Source organism: Mobula birostris, chromosome 23, assembly GCF_030028105.1.
Source record: "Mobula birostris isolate sMobBir1 chromosome 23, sMobBir1.hap1, whole genome shotgun sequence".
Taxonomy (NCBI): domain Eukaryota; kingdom Metazoa; phylum Chordata; class Chondrichthyes; order Myliobatiformes; family Myliobatidae; genus Mobula; species Mobula birostris.
The window spans coordinates 19,487,710-19,506,647 of NC_092392.1; the positions used below are offsets into that span (position 1 = coordinate 19,487,710).

The 18,938-nt window shown below is 41.9% G+C and overlaps 2 protein-coding genes across 5 annotated transcripts in view; one reads left to right on the forward strand and one right to left on the reverse strand.

The window, feature by feature from the left end:
- Window positions 1-5,880, forward strand: part of nudt5 (nudix (nucleoside diphosphate linked moiety X)-type motif 5) — a 30,533-nt gene extending 24,653 nt beyond the window's left edge. The window contains exons 8-10 of the mRNA XM_072241833.1: window positions 1,550-1,558; window positions 1,717-1,770; window positions 5,742-5,880. Coding sequence (XP_072097934.1) covers window positions 1,550-1,558; window positions 1,717-1,770; window positions 5,742-5,851 — 173 coding nt within the window. The 3' untranslated portion in view covers window positions 5,852-5,880. The remainder of the gene's footprint in view (window positions 1-1,549; window positions 1,559-1,716; window positions 1,771-5,741) is intronic.
- Window positions 5,881-12,110: 6,230 nt separating this feature from the next.
- The window catches only part of LOC140186963 (protein transport protein Sec61 subunit alpha), a 37,014-nt gene continuing 30,186 nt past the window's right edge, over window positions 12,111-18,938 (reverse strand). For 3 of the 4 annotated variants that reach the window (XM_072241826.1, XM_072241825.1, XM_072241827.1), the window contains exons 11-12: window positions 17,342-17,418; window positions 12,111-13,693 (exon numbers count right to left, since the gene is read on the reverse strand). In XM_072241826.1, coding sequence (XP_072097927.1) covers window positions 13,507-13,693; window positions 17,342-17,418 — 264 coding nt within the window. In that variant the 3' untranslated portion in view covers window positions 12,111-13,506. Of the gene's footprint in view, window positions 13,694-17,341; window positions 17,419-18,938 lie in introns of those variants that run through there. The other variant, XM_072241829.1, reaches the window with a different exon arrangement.

Here is an 18,938-nt window from a genome sequence, read left to right on the forward strand (position 1 = left end):
GGCTAAGCATGCTGTTGTTAATAAACATTTGACATTTCAGGTTGAAACCCTACCTTGGGACTGGAAAGGAAGGGGCAGAAGCTGAAATATCCCAGAGTGTTTCCCAAGAGTTTGTGAATTAAGAACAGACATTGGATCCCTGATAATGTTATTGTATATTATGCCAAAGTCAGCAGTTGAGGGTCACTGTTGACCTGAAATTTATCTGGATCAGCTGCATTCCTGATGTGGCTGCAAGAAGAGGTCGGAGTCTGGGTACCCTGTAGTGAGCGACTAACCTTCTGGCAACCCAATGTCTTTCCATCATCCACAAGGCCCTAGGTCACAGTCAAAGTTGAGTTCTTTGTAACACAGGAGGTTAGCGTTGAAGTATAAGTAACTAGGAAGGCAAAAGGAATATAAACGTGGAGATGTCTTGCTACAACAGTAAGGGAGACCACAGCACCAGCATCACGTACGGTTTGTCTGTTGATACCTAACTTTCATTGGCGGCACAATGGAAAAGGTTCTCTTGGTCAAATTGTGGGAGGATGAATTTTGTCACCGAGGGTGGTGAACCTTTGGAATTCTTGACCCTAGTTGAGGCAGAGTCATGGAATGTATTCTAGATTGAGGTCAATAGATTTTTTGATGTCAAGAGAGTTGTGGATAGGGCAGGAAAGTGGAGCTGAGTCTGAAATTTGCATTTTTTGGCCAGTATTTGTTTATGTATAGTTTTTCATAAATTCAGTTTGTTTTCTTGTAAATGCCTGCAATAAAATGAATCTCAGCATAGTATATGGTAATATGCACTCAGTGGCCACTTTATTAGGCCACCTGCTTGTTAATGAGAGAGGTCAGAGGAGAATAGAAACAGAAACCCTACTACACAAAGCTGTGCCAATCATGTCCTTACCTTAGAAATTACCTAGGCTTACCCATAGCCCTCTATTTTACTAAGCTCCATGTACCCATCCAGGAGTCTCCGCCTCCACCGCCGGCAGCCCGTTCCATGCGCTCACCACTCTCTGCGTTTTTAAAAAAAAAACAAGCAAACAAACAAACTTACCCCTGACATCTCCTCTGTACCTACTTCCAAGCACCTTAAAACTATGCCCTCTCGTGCTAGCCATCCCAGCCTAGGGAAAAAGCCTCTGACTATCCACACGATCAATGCCTCTCGTCATCTTGTACACCTACAAGAGAATGGCCAGACTGGTTCAAGCTGACAAGAAGGCAACAGTAACTCAAATAACAGTATGTTACAACAATGGTGTGCAGAAGAGCATCTCTGAACGCGTAGCATGTTGATTCTTGAAGAGCATGGGCTACAGTTGCAGAAGACCACGGACATACGGGAGGTAACGAATAAAGTGGCCACTGTAAATGTACTTTGATAATTAATTTACCTTGAACTTTGAAAATTGTATCTTCCATTATCTCATTGTGGTCATGAATGCTGACTCCTTGCTCCTGTTTTTTAACCTTGTGACATTTAATTGTGTGATTCTTGTAAAATCAGTACATTTACTTCATTGCATCGATGAAATTTTTTTTTTCATCTTTACAGATGACGGAGGTACGTTTTAAAATGTTTTTTAAAACCTGGGATGTCTGGCTTGGCTAAGTATGATAAAAGAATGCCTCACTCTTTTATTGCATGGAGTAATCTGATTATGGCTGCATCTTTAATTTTGGCAGTTACTATCTTCTTATTGAGACATTTTGTCTTCTCAGAGTTTGTTGAAGTTATTTTAATTCCTTTGAATGAACTTCGAAAGAAAATTGATGGTAAGCTTAGCATGCTGATCTATTCCTGAACTGTTCGAGCCAGAATCAGTATAAGGTCCATTATCACTGACTCTGTCATAAAATCTGTTGTTTTGCAGCAGTAATACAGAGCAATATGTTAAACAAAGTTATAAATTATAAGATGTATATAAAAATAGTAAGTTAATAAGTAGTGAGGTAGTGTTCATGGGTTGGTCCCTTGTCTGTTCAGAAATCTGCTCTTAAAACATTGAGTGCGTGTCTAGAACCTTTTCCCTTGCAAAGAGACTTGAGAAAGTTTAGTATTTCGGCCAAGACAACCACTTCCATGTACTGGAATGAAAAATTATGTAAGGTCTTTATCAAATGTTTCTGCAGTATTGATTTGTACTTTTGATTCATTTTAATCATTAAAGTTAGACACCAGGGAGCTAGTGTAACACTGTTACAGCGCCAGCAACCCGGGTTCAATTCTCTGCTGTCGGTAAGGAATGATCATGTTCTCCCCGTGACCTCATGGGTCTCCTCCAGGTGGTCCAGTTTCCCCTCTCATTCCCAAGATGTACAGGTTAGTAGGTTAATTGGTCAGATGGATGTAGTTGGGTAGCACAGGCTCATTGGGCCGAAAGGCCTGTCACTGTGCAGTATCGCTAAATAAAATAAGCTGGAGCTGGGGGTGGGAGGAGAGGAGATCCCCAAAAGGGTTAAAGTGAGGTGATCATGAGGATAAACTGTTATCGCTTAGTGAGTGAATAGAAGCGGGGTGTGTAGGAGTTGTGAAATGCAGAGCTGAGACCGTGCCTGCCCATCAGTTGTATCTCTAAATAAAAATTCAAAATGTATTCCCGATATAAATAAATGATATTGAAAGTTTAAGCAAATCTGCTGATAGAAAGGTTGTGAGTGGTGGTAAAAATCTTCTGAGGTGTATATATTTCAATGCTAGGAGTATTGCGGGGAAGGCGGATGAGTTGAGGGCGTGGATTGACACGTGGAATTATGATGTTGTAGCAATTAGTGAAACTTGGCTACAGGAGGGGCAGGACTGGCAGCTTAATATTCCAGGGTTCCGATGTTTCAGATGTGATCGAGGCAGAGGAATGAAAGATGGGGGAGTAGCATTGCTTGTTAGGGAAAATATTACAGCAGTGCTCAGGCAGGACAGATTAGAGGGCTTGTCTACTGAGTCCTTATGGGTGGAGCTGAGAAACAGGAAAGGTATGGCCACATTAGTGGGATTGTATTACAGACCACCCAATAGTCAACGAGACTTGGAAGAGCAAATCTGCAGAGAGATAGCAGGCAACTGCAGAAAACATAAAGTTGTGGTGGTAGGGGATTTTAATTTTCCATACATTGATTGGGACTCTCATACTGTTAGGGGTCTAGATGGTTTAGAGTCTGTAAAATGTGTTCAGGAAAGTTTTCTAAATCAATATATAGAGGGACCAACTAGAGGGGATGCAATATTGGATCTCCTGTTAGGTAACAAATTAGGGCAAGTGACAGAAGTCTATGTAGGGGAGCACTTTGGTTCCAGTGATCATAACACCATTAGTTTCAATTTGATCATGGACAAGGATAGATCTGGTCCTAGGGTTGAGGTTCTGAACTGGAAGAAGGCCAAATTTGAAGAAATGAGAAAGGATCTAAAAAGCGTGGATTGGGACAGGTTGTTCTCTGGCAAAGATGTGATTGGTAGGTGGGAAGCCTTTAAAGGGGAAATTTTGAGAGTGCAGAGTTTGTATGTTCCTGTCAGGATTAAAGGCAAATTGAATAGGAATAAGGAACCTTGGTTCTCAAGGGATATTGCAACTCTGATAAAGAAGAAGAGGGAGTTGTATGAAATGTATAGGAAACAGGGGGTAAATCAGGTGCTTGAGTATAAGAAGTGCAAGAAAATACTTACGAAAGAAATCAGGAGGGCTAAAAGAAGACATGAGGTTGCCTTGGCAGTCAAAGTGAAGGATAATCCAAAGAGCCTTTACAAGTATATTAAGAGCAAAAGGATTGTAAGGGATAAAATTGGTCCTCTTGAAGATCAGAGTGGTCGGCTTTGTGCAGAACCAAAGGAAATGGGGGAGATCTTAAATAGGTTTTTTGCGTCTGTATTTACTAAGGAAGCTGGCATGAAATCTATGGAATTGAGGGAATCAAGTAGTGAGACCATGGAAACTGTACAGATTGAAAAGGAGGAGGTGCTTGCTGTCTTGAGGAAAATTAAAGTGGATAAATCCCTGGGACCTGACAGAGTGTTCCCTCGGACCTTGAAGGAGACTAGTGTTGAAATTGCGGGGGCCCTGGCAGAAATATTTAAAATGTTGCTGTCTACGGGTGAAGTGCCGGAGGATTGGAGAGTGGCTCATGTTGTTCCGTTGTTTAAAAAAGGATCGAAAAGTAATCCGGGAAATTATAGGCCAGTGAGTTTAACGTCAGTAGTAGTTAAGTTATTGGAGGGAGTACTAAGAGACAGAATCTACAAGCATTTGGATAGACAGGGGCTTATTAGGGAGAGTCAACATGGCTTTGTGCATGGTAGGTCATGTTTGACCAATCTGTTGGAGTTTTTGGAGGAGGTTACCAGGAAAGTGGATGAAGGGAAGGCAGTGGATATTGTCTACACGGACTTCAGTAAGGCCTTTGACAAGGTCCCGCATGGGAGGTTAGTTAGGAAAATTCAGTTGCTAGGTATACGTGGAGAGGTGGTAAATTGGATTAGACATTGGCTCGATGGAAGAAGCCAGAGAGTGGTGGTAGAGAATTGCTTCTCTGAGTAGAGGCCTGTGACTAGTGGTGTGCCACAGGGATCAGTGCTGGGTCCATTGTTATTTGTCATCTATATCAATGATCTGGATGATAATGTGGTAAATTGGATCAGCAAGTTTGCTGATGATACAAAGATTGGAGGTGTAGTAGACAGTGAGGAAGGTTTTCAGAGCCTGCAGAGGGACTTGGACCAGCTGGAAAAATGGGCTGAAAAATGGCAGATGGAGTTTAATACTGACAAGTGTGAGGTATTGCACGTTGGAAGGACAAACCAACGTAGAACATACAGGGTTAATGGTAAGGCACTGAGGAGTGCAGTAGAACAGAGGGATCTGGGAATACAGATACAAAATTCCCTATAAGTGTCGTCACAGGTAGATAGGGTCATAAAGAGAGCTTTTGGTACATTGGCCTTTATTAATCTAAGTATTGAGTATAAGAGCTGGAATGTTATGATGAGGTTGTATAAGGCATTGGTGAGGCTGAATCTGGAGTATTGTGTTCAGTTTTGGTCACCAAATTACAGGAAGGATATAAATAAGGTTGAAAGAGTGAGGAGAAGGTTTACAAGGATGTTGCCGGGACTTGAGAAACTCAGTTACAGAGGAAGGTTGAATAGGTTAGGACTTTATTCCCTGGAGCGTAGAAGAATGAGGGGAGATTTGATAGAGGTATATAAAATTATGATGGGTATAGATAGAGTGAATGCAAGCAGGTTTTTTTCACTGAGGCAAGGGGAGAAAAAAACCAGAGGACATGGGTTAAGGGTGAGGGGGGAAAAGTTTAAAGGGAACATTGGGGGGGGCTTCTTCACACAGAGAGTGGTGGGAGTATGGAATGAGCTGCCAGACGAGGTGGTAAATGCGGGTTCTTTTTTAGCATTTAAGAATAAATTGGACAGATACATGGATGGGAGGTGTATGGAGGGATATGGTCCATGTGCAGGTCAGTGGGACTAGGCAGAAAATGGTTCGGCACAGCCAAGAAGGGCCAAAGGGCCTGTTTCTGTGCTGTAGTTTCTATGGTTCTATGGTTCTAAAGTTAGTAGTTGATAAATCTGTATAACTGCCCGGTCTTACTCAGTCTGCCCATACATATACTCCTGCACAAAATGTACTATTGGCTCTCTGCATTCTCATTATAGAATTGTGCTTAGTCATTCACATTTCATTAGTAGCTTAAAAAAAAATTTGTTTTGTTTTGTGAATGTTTTGTTTCCTTTTTAGAAATGCTCCAAAATGAAAATATTATCGTGGATTCCCGAGTTTACATCTATGCATTGGGTTTAACCCATGCAACATCCAAGCCAGATGTATTGCCTGTTTTGAAAGCATGAAGGTTGGGGTGGGGGGGGGGGGGATGGGGTGGAGATCTTCTTGCCTGGGGGTAAAACAGCTCTTGGAGGAAACTGTAAAGGAGGAAAATATTCCATTTGAAGACATTTAACCCCATTATTATAATCTGCTATTATGTAAATTCCTACAATATTAAGCATTGATAGGTTTAGAATTGGGTCTAGAGTATCAAGACCTGCTTTATTTTCAAAGGGAATGTACTGTTAACTTGAAAGTCTCATTAATGACATTTTGTCAGAGCTGTAGCTGTCCACTCAGGATTTGCAATGAGCATGCATAGAGTTGGAGATAGTTATGTTCTGGTTTTTTTTTCAAATCCCTCCATAGTGCAATTATAAAATTGTAAGATTCTCACTAGTGTGAGATTGATAAATGACAAATCAGGTTGAATACGGTTGTTGCATCTTCATGAAAGAAATTATTTAAAGCTGCCAGAAAACTGGGTCTCGTGGGAGAGGATGTGGCCAAACCCAAGACTTCCATGAATCTCAAATTAGACAAAACCATAAAGACATAGGAGCAGAATTTAAGCTATTTTGCCCATTGAGTCTGCTCCTCCATTCCATCATGTCTAATTTATTAGTCCTCTTAACCCCATATTACACTGAGGTTGAATTTATCTTGGCCCATTTGGTTTTCTGCTGTATAATGGGTTCCTGATACCATATTCAGGCTGTTTGGGAATGCACTGGATAAATTTCCCTTTGTCTGTTAATGAAGATCAGATTCCCTCAGCTTCCCACCATTCACCAAACCAGTTAATCATCAGATTCTATCAGCTGACATACCAGTGCAGTGGAAGGAATGGATGCAGTCAGGGGTGCCAGCTTTTAGATAAGACAGTAATTTACACTGGGATAGGGGCAGCACATTCCGTAGCATTGTCTGATGTCCCTGACACGCCAATCTGTGTTTATGCCTCTGTCATTATCTCAGTGCTAAGCACAAATTGGTGTTACACTTCCAACCTTCTAGCTGTCTACCCTTCAAAAGCACTGAATAGCACTGCAGAATGTCTTCTGCTACTAAACCATGCTAAAAACTAAACTGCTGGAGTTAGTCAGTGGGTCAGCCAACATCTGGGGAAGCAGGCCAATGTTTTGGATCAGACTGTGACACATTTCTCTGCCTCCACTGATGTTGCCTGAACCATTTGTGTTCCTCCAGCAGTTTGTATTCTTTAAGCTCCTGATTTCAGCATCGGCAGTCTCTAAAGAAATGCAGGTCTGTTGAGGATTTTTTTTTGAATGAAGCTGGTGCCACGTGGGCAAGATTGCAAGGAAGATTATGACGGGTCCTATTTTTTTCAAATCCCAGCAGTCCTGGACCAGACAACATGTACACCTTCTCTCAGAACTCAGCTAGCCATCAATCAGTTTTTACTGTCTGGGACCATTCCTTTTGCACTTGACTGACAGATCTATCATTTAACAATTCTGCAATAAACTGTAAAGCAGTTTAATCAAAAAATGCATTCCACCTGCTACAGACGATTCTTTTGCAATGTTATTAATACATTTAGCAATAGATTTCTTTCTGTGTGTGGCTCTTAAGATGGCATTTTAGGTATGTAACGTTAAAATCGTTGCTTTATGAAAGAAAGCAACTTTAATGTGGGTTGGTGTCACTGTTAAATATACATTTTGGAATATAGCTGAGAATGTTTTGTGAGGTTATTGCACAAGGATGTTACTTCCAGTCTAGTGTTAGGAGCAAACTGCTTGCTATTTGAATAGGATAAGTATAATGTCCATTTCACAACTCTGAACAGGTAAATTATGCAAAATGTAACATAGGAAAGGGGTTAATATGGAGGCTTAGTATTTCCGAAAATCTTGTCCGTCATACTCAGTCTTTATATGACAACTGTATACTAGATCAGCATTTAGTTCAATTGGTTAAGTTTGGTAAACTCATTGGAAGCATGAAGAATCTCATAATTGAAATCAGTCCAACAGTTGACACTGACAAGTATTGACTTCTGTACAAAATTACTGTAATACCTTCATTAAAACACTATATATATACAGTTCTTGTTTCTCTCCACATGATACCAAACAAAATGTACTTGCAAATTATTGCCAAGTAGTTTTGTGGAAGATTGGTTTTTCAATCTCTAAACTTTGAGGAGTAGTGCTACATTTTAACACATTTAGAAAGGTCATTTATAACACCTACAGTTGCAATTACCTGGTTTTCTGCATTAATTACTCATAAAATGTGGTCTGATCTTCATTTAAGTTACAATAATAGACAAACACAATCTGCCTAAACTAATAACACACAGTTGTACTTCTCGTCATTACTAGGTACACCATTTAAACAATCAGTCTAGGTTCAAACAAGTATGTGAACCCCTGGGGTAATGCCTTCTACAAAAGCTATTTGGAGTCAGCTGTTCCAATTAATCAGTTGAGATTGGAGGTGTGAGTTGTTGTGGTACCCTGCCCTTTAAAAAAGACACAAAGTCAAGTTACTGACAGAGCCTGCGCTTCTCAAGAAAGATCTCTTTATGTACCCCATGCCTTGATCAAAACAACTTTGAGGATCTCAGAAAAATTGTAAAGATGTGTGAAGCTGGAAAAGGCTACAAGAGCATTTCTAAAGATCTGAGTGTTCATCAGTCCACAACAAGAAAAATTATCTACAAATGGAGGAAATTTAGTACTTGTTGCTCCTCTCCCTAGGACTGGGTGTCCTGCAAAGAGTACAATGTGCAGTGCTGATGGAGGTGAAAAAGAACCCAAGGGTAACCTGCAGAAATCTCTAGAACTTGCTGAAGTCTGTGTTCATGTGCCCACTATAAGAAAAGCTCTGAACAAGAGTAGTGTTCATGGAAAGACAGCACAGAGGAAGCCACTGCTCTCCAAAGAAAACAATGTTGCACGTCTCAAGTTTGCAAGGACCACCTGGATGTTCCACATCGTTTCTGGGACACAGTTCTGTAGACAGCTGAGACAAAAGTTTAACTTTTGTTTGGGGCTGCTTTGCTGCCTCAGAGCCTGGACAGCTTGCAATCATTAGGGAACAATGAATTCAAAATTGTATCAAAACATTTTACAGGAGAATGTCAGGGTAGCGGTCCATCACCTGAAGCTTAATAGAAGTTGGATGATGCAACAAGACAATGATCTGAAACATGAGTAAATCAACAAGAAAAAGAAGAAATTTCATGTTTTGGTATGGCCCGGTCAGGATCCAGATCTTAGCTCAATTGAGATGCTGTGGCATAACCTGAAGAGAGGGCTGTACATATAAGGTACCTCAGATATTGATGAACTGAAACAGTCTTGTTAGTTGGAATGGCCTGAAGTTCCTTCAAGCCAATGTGCAGGACTGATCAACAGTTACCAAAAACGTTTGGTTAAAGTTGTTGCTGTACAAGGGGTTCACACCAGTTACTGAAAGCAAAGGTTCACATACTTTTTCCAGCAAATTCATGTAATATTCGATCATTCTCAATAAATGAACAAGTATAATGTTTTTGTGTCATTTATTTAATTGGTTTCTCTTTAGTATAAGGACTTGTGTGAAGGTCTGACCACATTTTAGGTAATGATAGAGATCTAGAAGTTTATAAGGCTAGCAGGAAGGAGCTTAAGAAAGAAATTAGGAGAGCCAGAAGGGACCATGAGAAGGCCTTAGCGGACAGGATTAAGGAAAACCCCAAGACATTCTACAAGTATGTGAAGAGCAAGAGGATAAGACATGAGAAAATAGGGCCAATCAAGTATAACAGTGGAAAAGTGTGAATGGAACCAGAGCAGATAGCAGAGGTACTTAATGAGTACTTTGCTTCAGTATTCTCTACGGAAAAGGATCCTGGCGATTGTAGGGCTGACTTACAGCGAACTGAAAAGCTTGAGCATGTAGATATTAAGAAAGAGGATGTGCTGGAGCTTTTGGAAAGCATCAAGTTGGATAAGTCACTGGGACCAGATGAGATGTACCCCAGGCTACTGTGGGAGGCAAGGGAGGAGATTGCTGAGTCTCTGGCGATGATCTTTGCATCATCAATGGGGACGGGAGAGGTTCTGGAGGATTGGAGGGTTGCAGATGTTCCCTTGTTCAAGAAAGGGTGCAGAGATAGCTCAGGAAATTATAGACCTGTGAGTCTTACTTCAGTGGTTGGTAAGTTGATGGAGAAGATACTGAGAGGCAGGATTTATGAACATTTGGAAAAGCATAATATGATTAGGAATAGTCAGCATAGCTTTGCCAAAGGCAAGTCATGGCTTACAAGCCCAATTGAATTTTATGAGGATGTGACTAAACACATTGATGAAGGTAGAGCAGTAGATGTAGTGTATATGGATTTCAGCAAGGCATTTGACGAGGTACCCCATGCAAGGCTTATTGAGAAAGTAAGGAGGCATGGGATCCAAGGGGACATTGCTTTGAGGAGATTTACAAGGATTTTGCCTGGATTGGGGAGCATGCCTTATGAGAATAGGTTGAGTGAACTCAGCCTTTTTTTCTTGGAGCGATGGAGGATGAGAGGTGACCTGATAGAGGTGTATAAGATGATGAGAGGCATTGATCTTGTGGATAGTCAGAGGCTTTTTTTTTATGCAGAGTGCTGCTGGTGACTGGTGGAGGCAGATATGATAGGGTCTCCTGGATAGGTATATGGAGGTCAGAAAAATAGAGGGCTATGGATAACCCTAGGTAATTTCTCAGGTAAGGACATGTTCAGCACAGCTTTCTGAGCCAAAGGGCCTGTATTGTGCTGTAGGTTTTCTATGTTTCTTTGTGGTATTTATGCAGAAATAGAGAAAATTCTAAAGGGTTCACAAACTTTCTAGCACCACTATCCTTGCTTAGCAAATCAGGTTGCTAGCTACCCCAGAGATGAGTGTGTTTAAGACTATAATGATTGCATATTTCCCCAAGAGCTCTGATCTAGACTCTTGGGTTAATTAAAATATGGGATTGTATACACTCCCCTTGTATTCATTCTGCTGATACCCTTTGTATCAGAATTTTCCAAGTCCCACCTGGCATCGTGTGCAAAGATCACAAGTGGTGCTCCTGATCTTGAACCAGAGGCCCTTGTTAAAGCATAGGAGGCATTGATTCCATAAGGTCCATGATGGCCAATAGCAGAGCTCCTACTAGACATTCCCCTTCTTCCCCCCCAACTTATTCTTTCCTTGATAACCATCACCACCCTTTTAGTCCTTTATCCCTTGTTTCCATCCAGGTCTTAGTGATGTGCTGATAGTTCAGGGACCAGTTATTGAGCAGCACACCTTTCAAGCCTGGGAAGAAACCCATAGAATCACAGGGAGAATGTGTGCACTCCATACAGAGAACACCCAAGCCAGGACTCAACCTAGCTCCCCAAAGCTTATAGTAGCAACTGCATTACTATACTGCCTACAGCTAAACAACCCTCCCGCTCTATTACAGAAGGCATGCTACAGATGAGTCTCAGGAGTTGAAGAACTAGGTCATTTATCAAGTATAAACATGGGGCACCATGGTAGCAATGCAGTTAACGCAATGCTATTACAGCTTGGATATTGGATTTCAGAGTTCAATTCCAGCACCACCTGTAAGGAATTTGTAACATTCTCCCTGTGATTTAGTGGGTTTCTTCCCACACTCCAAAGACAGATGGGTTGGTAGGTTAATTGGTCATTGTAAATTGTCCTGTGATTAGACTGGTGTTAAATGGGCAAGTTGCCAGGTGACATGGGCTTGTTGGGCCTGTTCTACGTTGCATCGCTAAATTTAAAAAGAAACTTACAGTAACACTTGACTGTTTCATCATTCTTAGTATATGAATGATATCCAGTGTGAGATGTTGAAACTCCACCATGGACCATTGCAAGCCTGGCTTTGAAAGGATGGGGGTTGGTCATGGGGCTAGCAACCCTATCCTGTGAAAACTGACAGGAACAAGTTGTCTCAGAGACCTCGTCCCTGGGAGATGAAGGATCTTCACCTAGAAGACATATGAAGTCGTGGTGTAAACTGCAAGTCCAATGAAGGCACGAGGCTGCTCAACCTTCTGAGAGACGCCAGCCAAATGAAACCTGGCAGCATGACCTTGAAGGTAACACCAAGGAGAAGGGCTACACCTGGGGACAACGTGAAAGATTGGCCCAGGACATAGGACTCCGGTGAGCTGCTGTCAGCAGCCTATGCCCCAGAAGGGATGAGGGGTTTAAGTTAAAGCAAGAAAGACGTTGAAAGCATGATCTGAAGCAAATTAGCAATACATGGTGAATGGGATATAAACATTTATTAACCTTTCATGACTCACTCAAAAGGCAGTTCATTTCAACTTCGCCCACACTACAACATAACTCAACATGCCTCTTCAGACATAAATACATGTGAAAATGTCAACTATTCATATTCATATTTAATACATAATAAATAAAATAATCCATTTAGTGCACATACAAACCCCACAGTGTAGGGTACCAACATTTACATGAACAAGTTTGGCACAGATTAGCTGCCTGGTATAGGCAAGTGGTTAGGACCTGTAATCTACACACAAACATTGAATAACTAGTAGGCAGTGCCAGATGCCACAGGTATATACATGAAGAAAACAAAACATTGCATTGAGTAAATGGGTGATAGACTAAAATATAATCATATTTCTAAAACATTGTGCTTTCATGGTTTTACTTAACAATTTGAAATGCATAATTTTAAACAGCCAAAATCCTCCTGCTATTAAAATTTATTGAAAATTTATTATCAAAGTACATATACATCACCACATACTACCTCGAAATTCATTTTCTTGCAGGCATTCACAGCATAACAAAGAAATGCAACAGAATCAGTGAAAAACTACAAAGACTGACAAACCAACGTGCAGAAGACACGAGGGGCAAATTTAAAAAATAAAATAAATAATACTGGGAACATGAGTTATAGAGTCGTTGAAAGTGAGTCCATAGGTTGTGGAATCAGTTCTGAGTTCAGGTGAGTGAAGTTATCCATGCTGATTCAGGAGCCTGATGGTTGAAGAGAGAGAACTGTTCCTGAACCTGGTCATGTGGGACCCAAGGCTCCTGCTCGCCTTCCTAATGGCAACAGCAAGAACATGTCCTAGAAGGTGGTCTTGATATGGATGCTGCTTTCTTGTGACAGGACTCCTTGCCAACTTATTCGATGGTGGGGAGGTTTTTGCCTGTGATGGACTGGGCTGCGTCCACCACTTTTTTTAGGCTTTTCTGTTCCTGGGCATTGGTGTTTCCATACCAGGCTGTGACGGAACCAGTCAAAATATGCACCACTGTGCATCTATAGAATTTGTCAGTTTTCGATGACATGCCGAATCTATGTACACTTACAAGAAAGTAAGGACACTGTCATGAGTGACATGATGTCTCCATAAGTAAATTGAAATTGGCATGGGTATTGAACAGGTGTATCCCAGGGCCTGTGGTCGTGTCGTAACATTCTACAAAGCACTGTTTTGCAACATGGAACTAAAGAATCCAAGTACAGCCAGCACAGTGCTCCACGCAAAGAATTTTGCTGTCTCGTAGAGGGGGCAAAAAGACTGACATAGACATGGAAAACAATTTCGTTTACACAGAAATGGCATTAAATGTGGCAGGGGGGAAAAAAACTCCATAAATAAAACCTTTCATGTTTTGGCAATTCAGAAGAACAACGCACCCATTCCTCCAACCTCAGCCTGTTCCTTCACAAAGATTTCAAAATACTGATAGATGATGGTAACAGCGAGTAGGATTCCGGTCCCAGATCCAATCGCTCCGAGAAAATCCGCCAGGACAGAAAGTGCTCCAATACAAAGGCCACCAAAAGCAGCGGCTGTCGGAATGTATCTTGAAAGAATAAAGGGCATTAAGTTAGCCTACTGTCCACCCAAAATTCACATCATTTAGTAATTCACTGGTACACAAGCATTTAACCTGTAGACACCCTTTGCCATTACATTTACATGTATTAGGAATTTGCTCTGCCGTGTTGTCACACCAATGCATCACCAGCACCAGCCTAACCGTCATCAAGGATAAATATACAGAAAAGGTGCCATTAAAGGCTCAGTAACATCGTGAAGGATCCCACCCACCCTGTTCATGGACTGTTTGCCCCACTCCCATCAGGGAGGAGGCAGCCTAGCATCCATGCCAGTATCACCAGACTCAAAACCAGTTACTTTCCCCAAGCAGTAAGGCTCCTCCGCCCACTAACCCACCCCTCCACATCTGCAACCACCATTACTTCATCATTTTCAGTCACCTTATATACAGACACCCCTGTGCCTAGTGTCATTTTACAATCAATCTGTTTATAAGCTATCTTATGTACTTGTACTTGCTGTGTTTTAATTAGGACTGTGTTGTTTATCTTATTGTGGTTTTTTTTATACAGCATATGATCTAGAGTAATAAATATTTCATCAGCTTTACACTTGTCTACAGGAAATGACATTACACAACCTTGAATCTTGAATGGCATCAGTAGATTGACTGAAGTGGAAGGCACTATGGAAAAGCAAATTCTTTCCGTGTTATAATTGGTCAAAATATTTGAGGATTTGAGCAAAAATTGTCAATTTAACAATAATAAATTGATATAGCACTTCTCATATAGATGTAGTTTAAGGTGCTTTACAATTGAATAAAGTGCAAACATGAAAAGAATTAATACAGGTGTCCCCCGTTTTCCGAACGTTTGCTTTACGACACCTCGCTGTTACGAAAGATCTACATTAATTACCTGTTTTCGCTAATAGAAGGTATTTTCACTGTTAAGAAAAAAGGCAGCGCACACTCCAAGCAGCCAAGCTCCTCCCGCAGAACTGCATTCTAGCTGGCCTTGCTTAAACACGTGCTTTATCTCAATTTATTTTGTGCATCTGTTAGCAAGATGAGTTCCAAGGTATCGGAAAAGCCTAAAAGAGCTCGTAAGGGTGTGACACTTAGCGTAAAACTAGACATAATTAAGCGTTTCAATCGTGGTGAACTAAGTAAGGACATTGTCCGCGCGTTGAACTTGCCTGAATCCACCATTCGCACTATTTATACGCAGAGAGAAAGAATTTTGAAAGCTGCCAATGTTACTGTTGGTTCTGCTCGTAGCAAAGTGATCTCTCTTAGTCGGCATGCAGTAATGGATAAAATGGAAAGCCTATTGCTTGAGTGGATTGATGGGTGTACAAAGCGTGGTGTTCCGTTAAGTTTTCTTATACTTAAAGAGAAATCAGTCAGTCTTTTTAATAAGCTGAAACAGAAAGCACTGGACGATGGTGATGAAAGTGTTGCGAAAGTGGAATTTAAAGGTAGTCATGGGTGGTTTGAATGGTTTCTGAGGCGAGGGCAGCTTCATAGTTTAAGCACTGGTCCCCAACCTCCGGGCCGTGGACCGATACATTGCCGCGAAGAACGCAGCGGTATAGTGGTAATCGGAATGCACCCAGCACATCTTTAAGAAAAAAGCCGAAATAAACCAGCTAATTAATTAGGTGCCGCCCCGCACGTAAATGTCCGCCCAGATCAGAGGCAATTGCCGATTGCATCAGGTGGTTATTTGTATAAGTGTTTAACTGTGACGAAACTGCAATTTATTGGAGTCTTACCGATTCCAGTAAGTGAAACTACACTGTACATACATTATTTCTACTTAAGAAAGGCTGTGTATTTATCATATCATTCCTGCTTTTACTATATGTTACTGTTATTTTAGGTTTTATGTGTTATTTGGCATGATTTTGTAGGTTATTTTTTGGGTCTGGGGACGCTCACAAATTTTTCCCGTTTTCATAAATGGTAATTGCTTATTCACTTTACGACATTGCGGCTTACGAACTGTTTCATAGGAACGCACTACCTTCGGATGGCAGGGGAAACCTGTACTTGGAACAATTAATGTTTGTCTTTTTCACCCACACCTGCCAATCATAAACACAATTCAAGAATCCAAGTGGCCGGACAAGTTAGAGTAATGGGGTTTAATACCAAGTAATTTATTCAGCAAGCAGCACCAGATTAATTGTGCCACATCAAAACACCTGGGAAATAGCCGGCTGAATCTGACCGTACCCAGAGAGATGCCTGTAGTCACTACCATCTTTATTTTCCTCATGAAGGCACTGCAGCTCATCCAGTCCATGCCAGGTCCAGATATTTTCCTTGTAACCCATTCATTCTCCCCACTATCCATCAGCTCCACCCAGATTTCACTACTAACCCACACACTGGTGGAAGTTCAGAGACAACTAGCCCTATGACCCATATATATTTGGGATATGGAGGGAGCGAGAGCACTCTGGGGAAACGTGGTTACAGGGAGAATGCATATTCCACTCATGACAGCACATGAGGTAAGGACTGAACATGGAAAGATACAGCACAGTGCAGGCCTCCTGGACCACAATGTTGTACCAGCCAAGGTAGCATTACACAGTGGATGGGAGGGCACTGAGGAGTGTGGTAGAGCAAAGGGATCCGGGAATACAGGCACATAATTCATTGGAAGTGGCATCACAGGTAGATAGGGTCGTAAAGAAAGCTTTTGGCACATTGGCCTTCAGAAATCAATGTTTTGAATACAGAAGATGGGATGTTATGTTGAAGTTGTACAAGATGTTGGTGAAGACTAATTTGGAGTGCTGTGTGTAGTTTTGCACACCTACCCACAGGAAAGATGTAAGCAAGGTTGAAAGAGTGCAGAGAAAATTTACAAGGATGTTGGCGGGTCTGGAGGACCTGAGTTATAAGGAAAGACTGAATAAATAAGGACTGTTTTCCAAACAAGATTGAGAAAAGATTTGATACAGACATATGAAATTATGAGGGGTATAGATAAGGTAAATGCAAGCAGGCTTTTTCCACTGAGGTTGGGTGGGACTACAACCAGAGGTCATGGCTTAAAGGTGAAAGGTGAAAAGTTTAAGGGGAACATGAGGAGAATCTTCTTCACTCAAAGGGTCGTGAGAACATGCAATGAGCTGCCAGCACGAGTAGTGCATACGAGCTGAATTCCAACACTTAACGGAAGTTTGGATAGGGATATGGATAGTAGGGATATGGAGGGCTATGGTCCAGGTGCAGGTCTTTGGGAGCAGGCAATTTAAATGGTTTCAGCATGGACTAGATGGGCTGAAGAGCCTGTTTCCGTGCTGTACTTCTCTTTCACTCTGGCAGCTCATTCCACACACCTGCTCTTGATAAAGACCTTACCTTTGATATCTTCTTCCCCATACTTTCATCCAATCACCTTAAAGTTCTGCCTCCTCGCAATAGCCATTTCCACCATAGTCTCTTACTTTATACACCATAATCAGTTCACCTCTCACCATCCTTTGCTTGAACTGGGGTTGACTAACTGTAACTCAGCACCTACTTCCCTTCAGACACCTGTACAAACACAGGTCCTTCACACCTTCAAGATGGGTATCAGGTCTCGTGTGGGGAGGGGAGGATGCCAGCAGGATCATTAAGTAACCCAATACCAAAGTCTGCACTAACCTATTGAGTTCATGGACCATCGAGGTCTCCCTGTGGCCTCGCATTACCATCTGTTGTTCCTTAAGCTGCTTCGCAACCTGCAAAAGAGTACTTGGTATTTTCCACAGAAGACTTGTTTTCTTAACCACAATTTCTTGGCACCATAAGTTTTTAATCTTCAGTCAAAACATGGTACAGGGTAGATTCAATTTTCCCTGGTACTTTCTTAATGAAAATTAATAACTTTGGGAGGGATATCAGATGTAGATGTATTTTTTAATAGAGTAGTGGGTGCGCGGAAGATGCTGATACTTTGTGGACATCGAAGAAACTCTGAGTTAGGCACGTGGAAAATAGAAAACTGGAGGTCCATGTAACAGGGAAGGGCAAGATTGATCTTGTAGGAGGGAAGGTCAACACTACATTGTGGGCTGAAGGGTTTGTAACGTGCTGAATGTTCTATGTTCTAAATCCAATAAAGATGGTACTAGGTAATTCAGCACCTCCTTAACATTGCAACTTAGCATTGGCCTCTATTCCATGCTGACTGAATGGTGTGAGCACAACCACTTGAGTCTCCAAGTGGACAAGACCAAAGAGATAATTATGGACTTTAGGATGGGGCAGGCTGACCACTCCTCACTGTACATAAACAGCTCTTCCATGGAGAGAGTTAGGAGAGCCAAGTTTCTGGGAGTGCACATAGTGGACAATCTTACATGCTCCCTCAACACCACCTCTTTGGTCAAGAAAGCACAGCAGCATCTCCACTTCCTAAAGAGACTGAGGTGAGCAAGCACCCCTCTCCCCTCCCCATTGTAAACAATTTTTACAGGAGCACCATCAGAAGAGTCTTGGCCAGCTGGTTTGGAAATTGCAAGGCACCTGACTGCAGGGCCCTACAAAGGACTGTGAGCACTGCTGGGAGGATATTTATCAGAAGCCCTGTGTATGCAGCGCCCTTGGCATTATCAACAATCCCTCACATTTGTCCAACAAAATCTTTGCCCCCCCCCCACCCACCCAACTTTCAAACAAGAGGGACCGTAGCAGTAGGACAAAGCTGTTAGGATGGGAACCATCCAGACCGTAAGACCACCAAACTCCCTGCCACCAGCTACGTTGCACATAATAACCGCCAGTAGCGTTACATTTACTTTTTAAGCTTGTGTCGTAAATGCACCTTATTATCTGTAATTTATTTGTGGTAATATTACTTTATGTCCTACGTGTATGAATTATATGTACTGTGTTGTGTACCTTGTTCCAGATGAACATTGTTCCATTTGGTGGCATTGTTTCATTTGGAGGAGGGGAAGATAGCGGCGCGACGTAGCCTACGCGGCCTCTCCGGTGAATGATATCTGTAATCCATCAAGTAGGGGACCATGCACAATTCTGATTTGACGGAGACAGATGTGAGAGTACGGAGGAACATCTGGGGAAACTTCTGAAATGCCCGCTTGGCTGCAGCTGCTACTGTGGTAACCAGAATCTCCGGAGCTGAAGGCCCTCGGCTTTGCTTGTTTCGGCGGCCAGGGCGAGGTCACAGGCACTCGGGAGGCTGTATCGGAGGGGCTGGTCGGAGGCTCGAAGTTTTCGGATGGATGGACTCGGT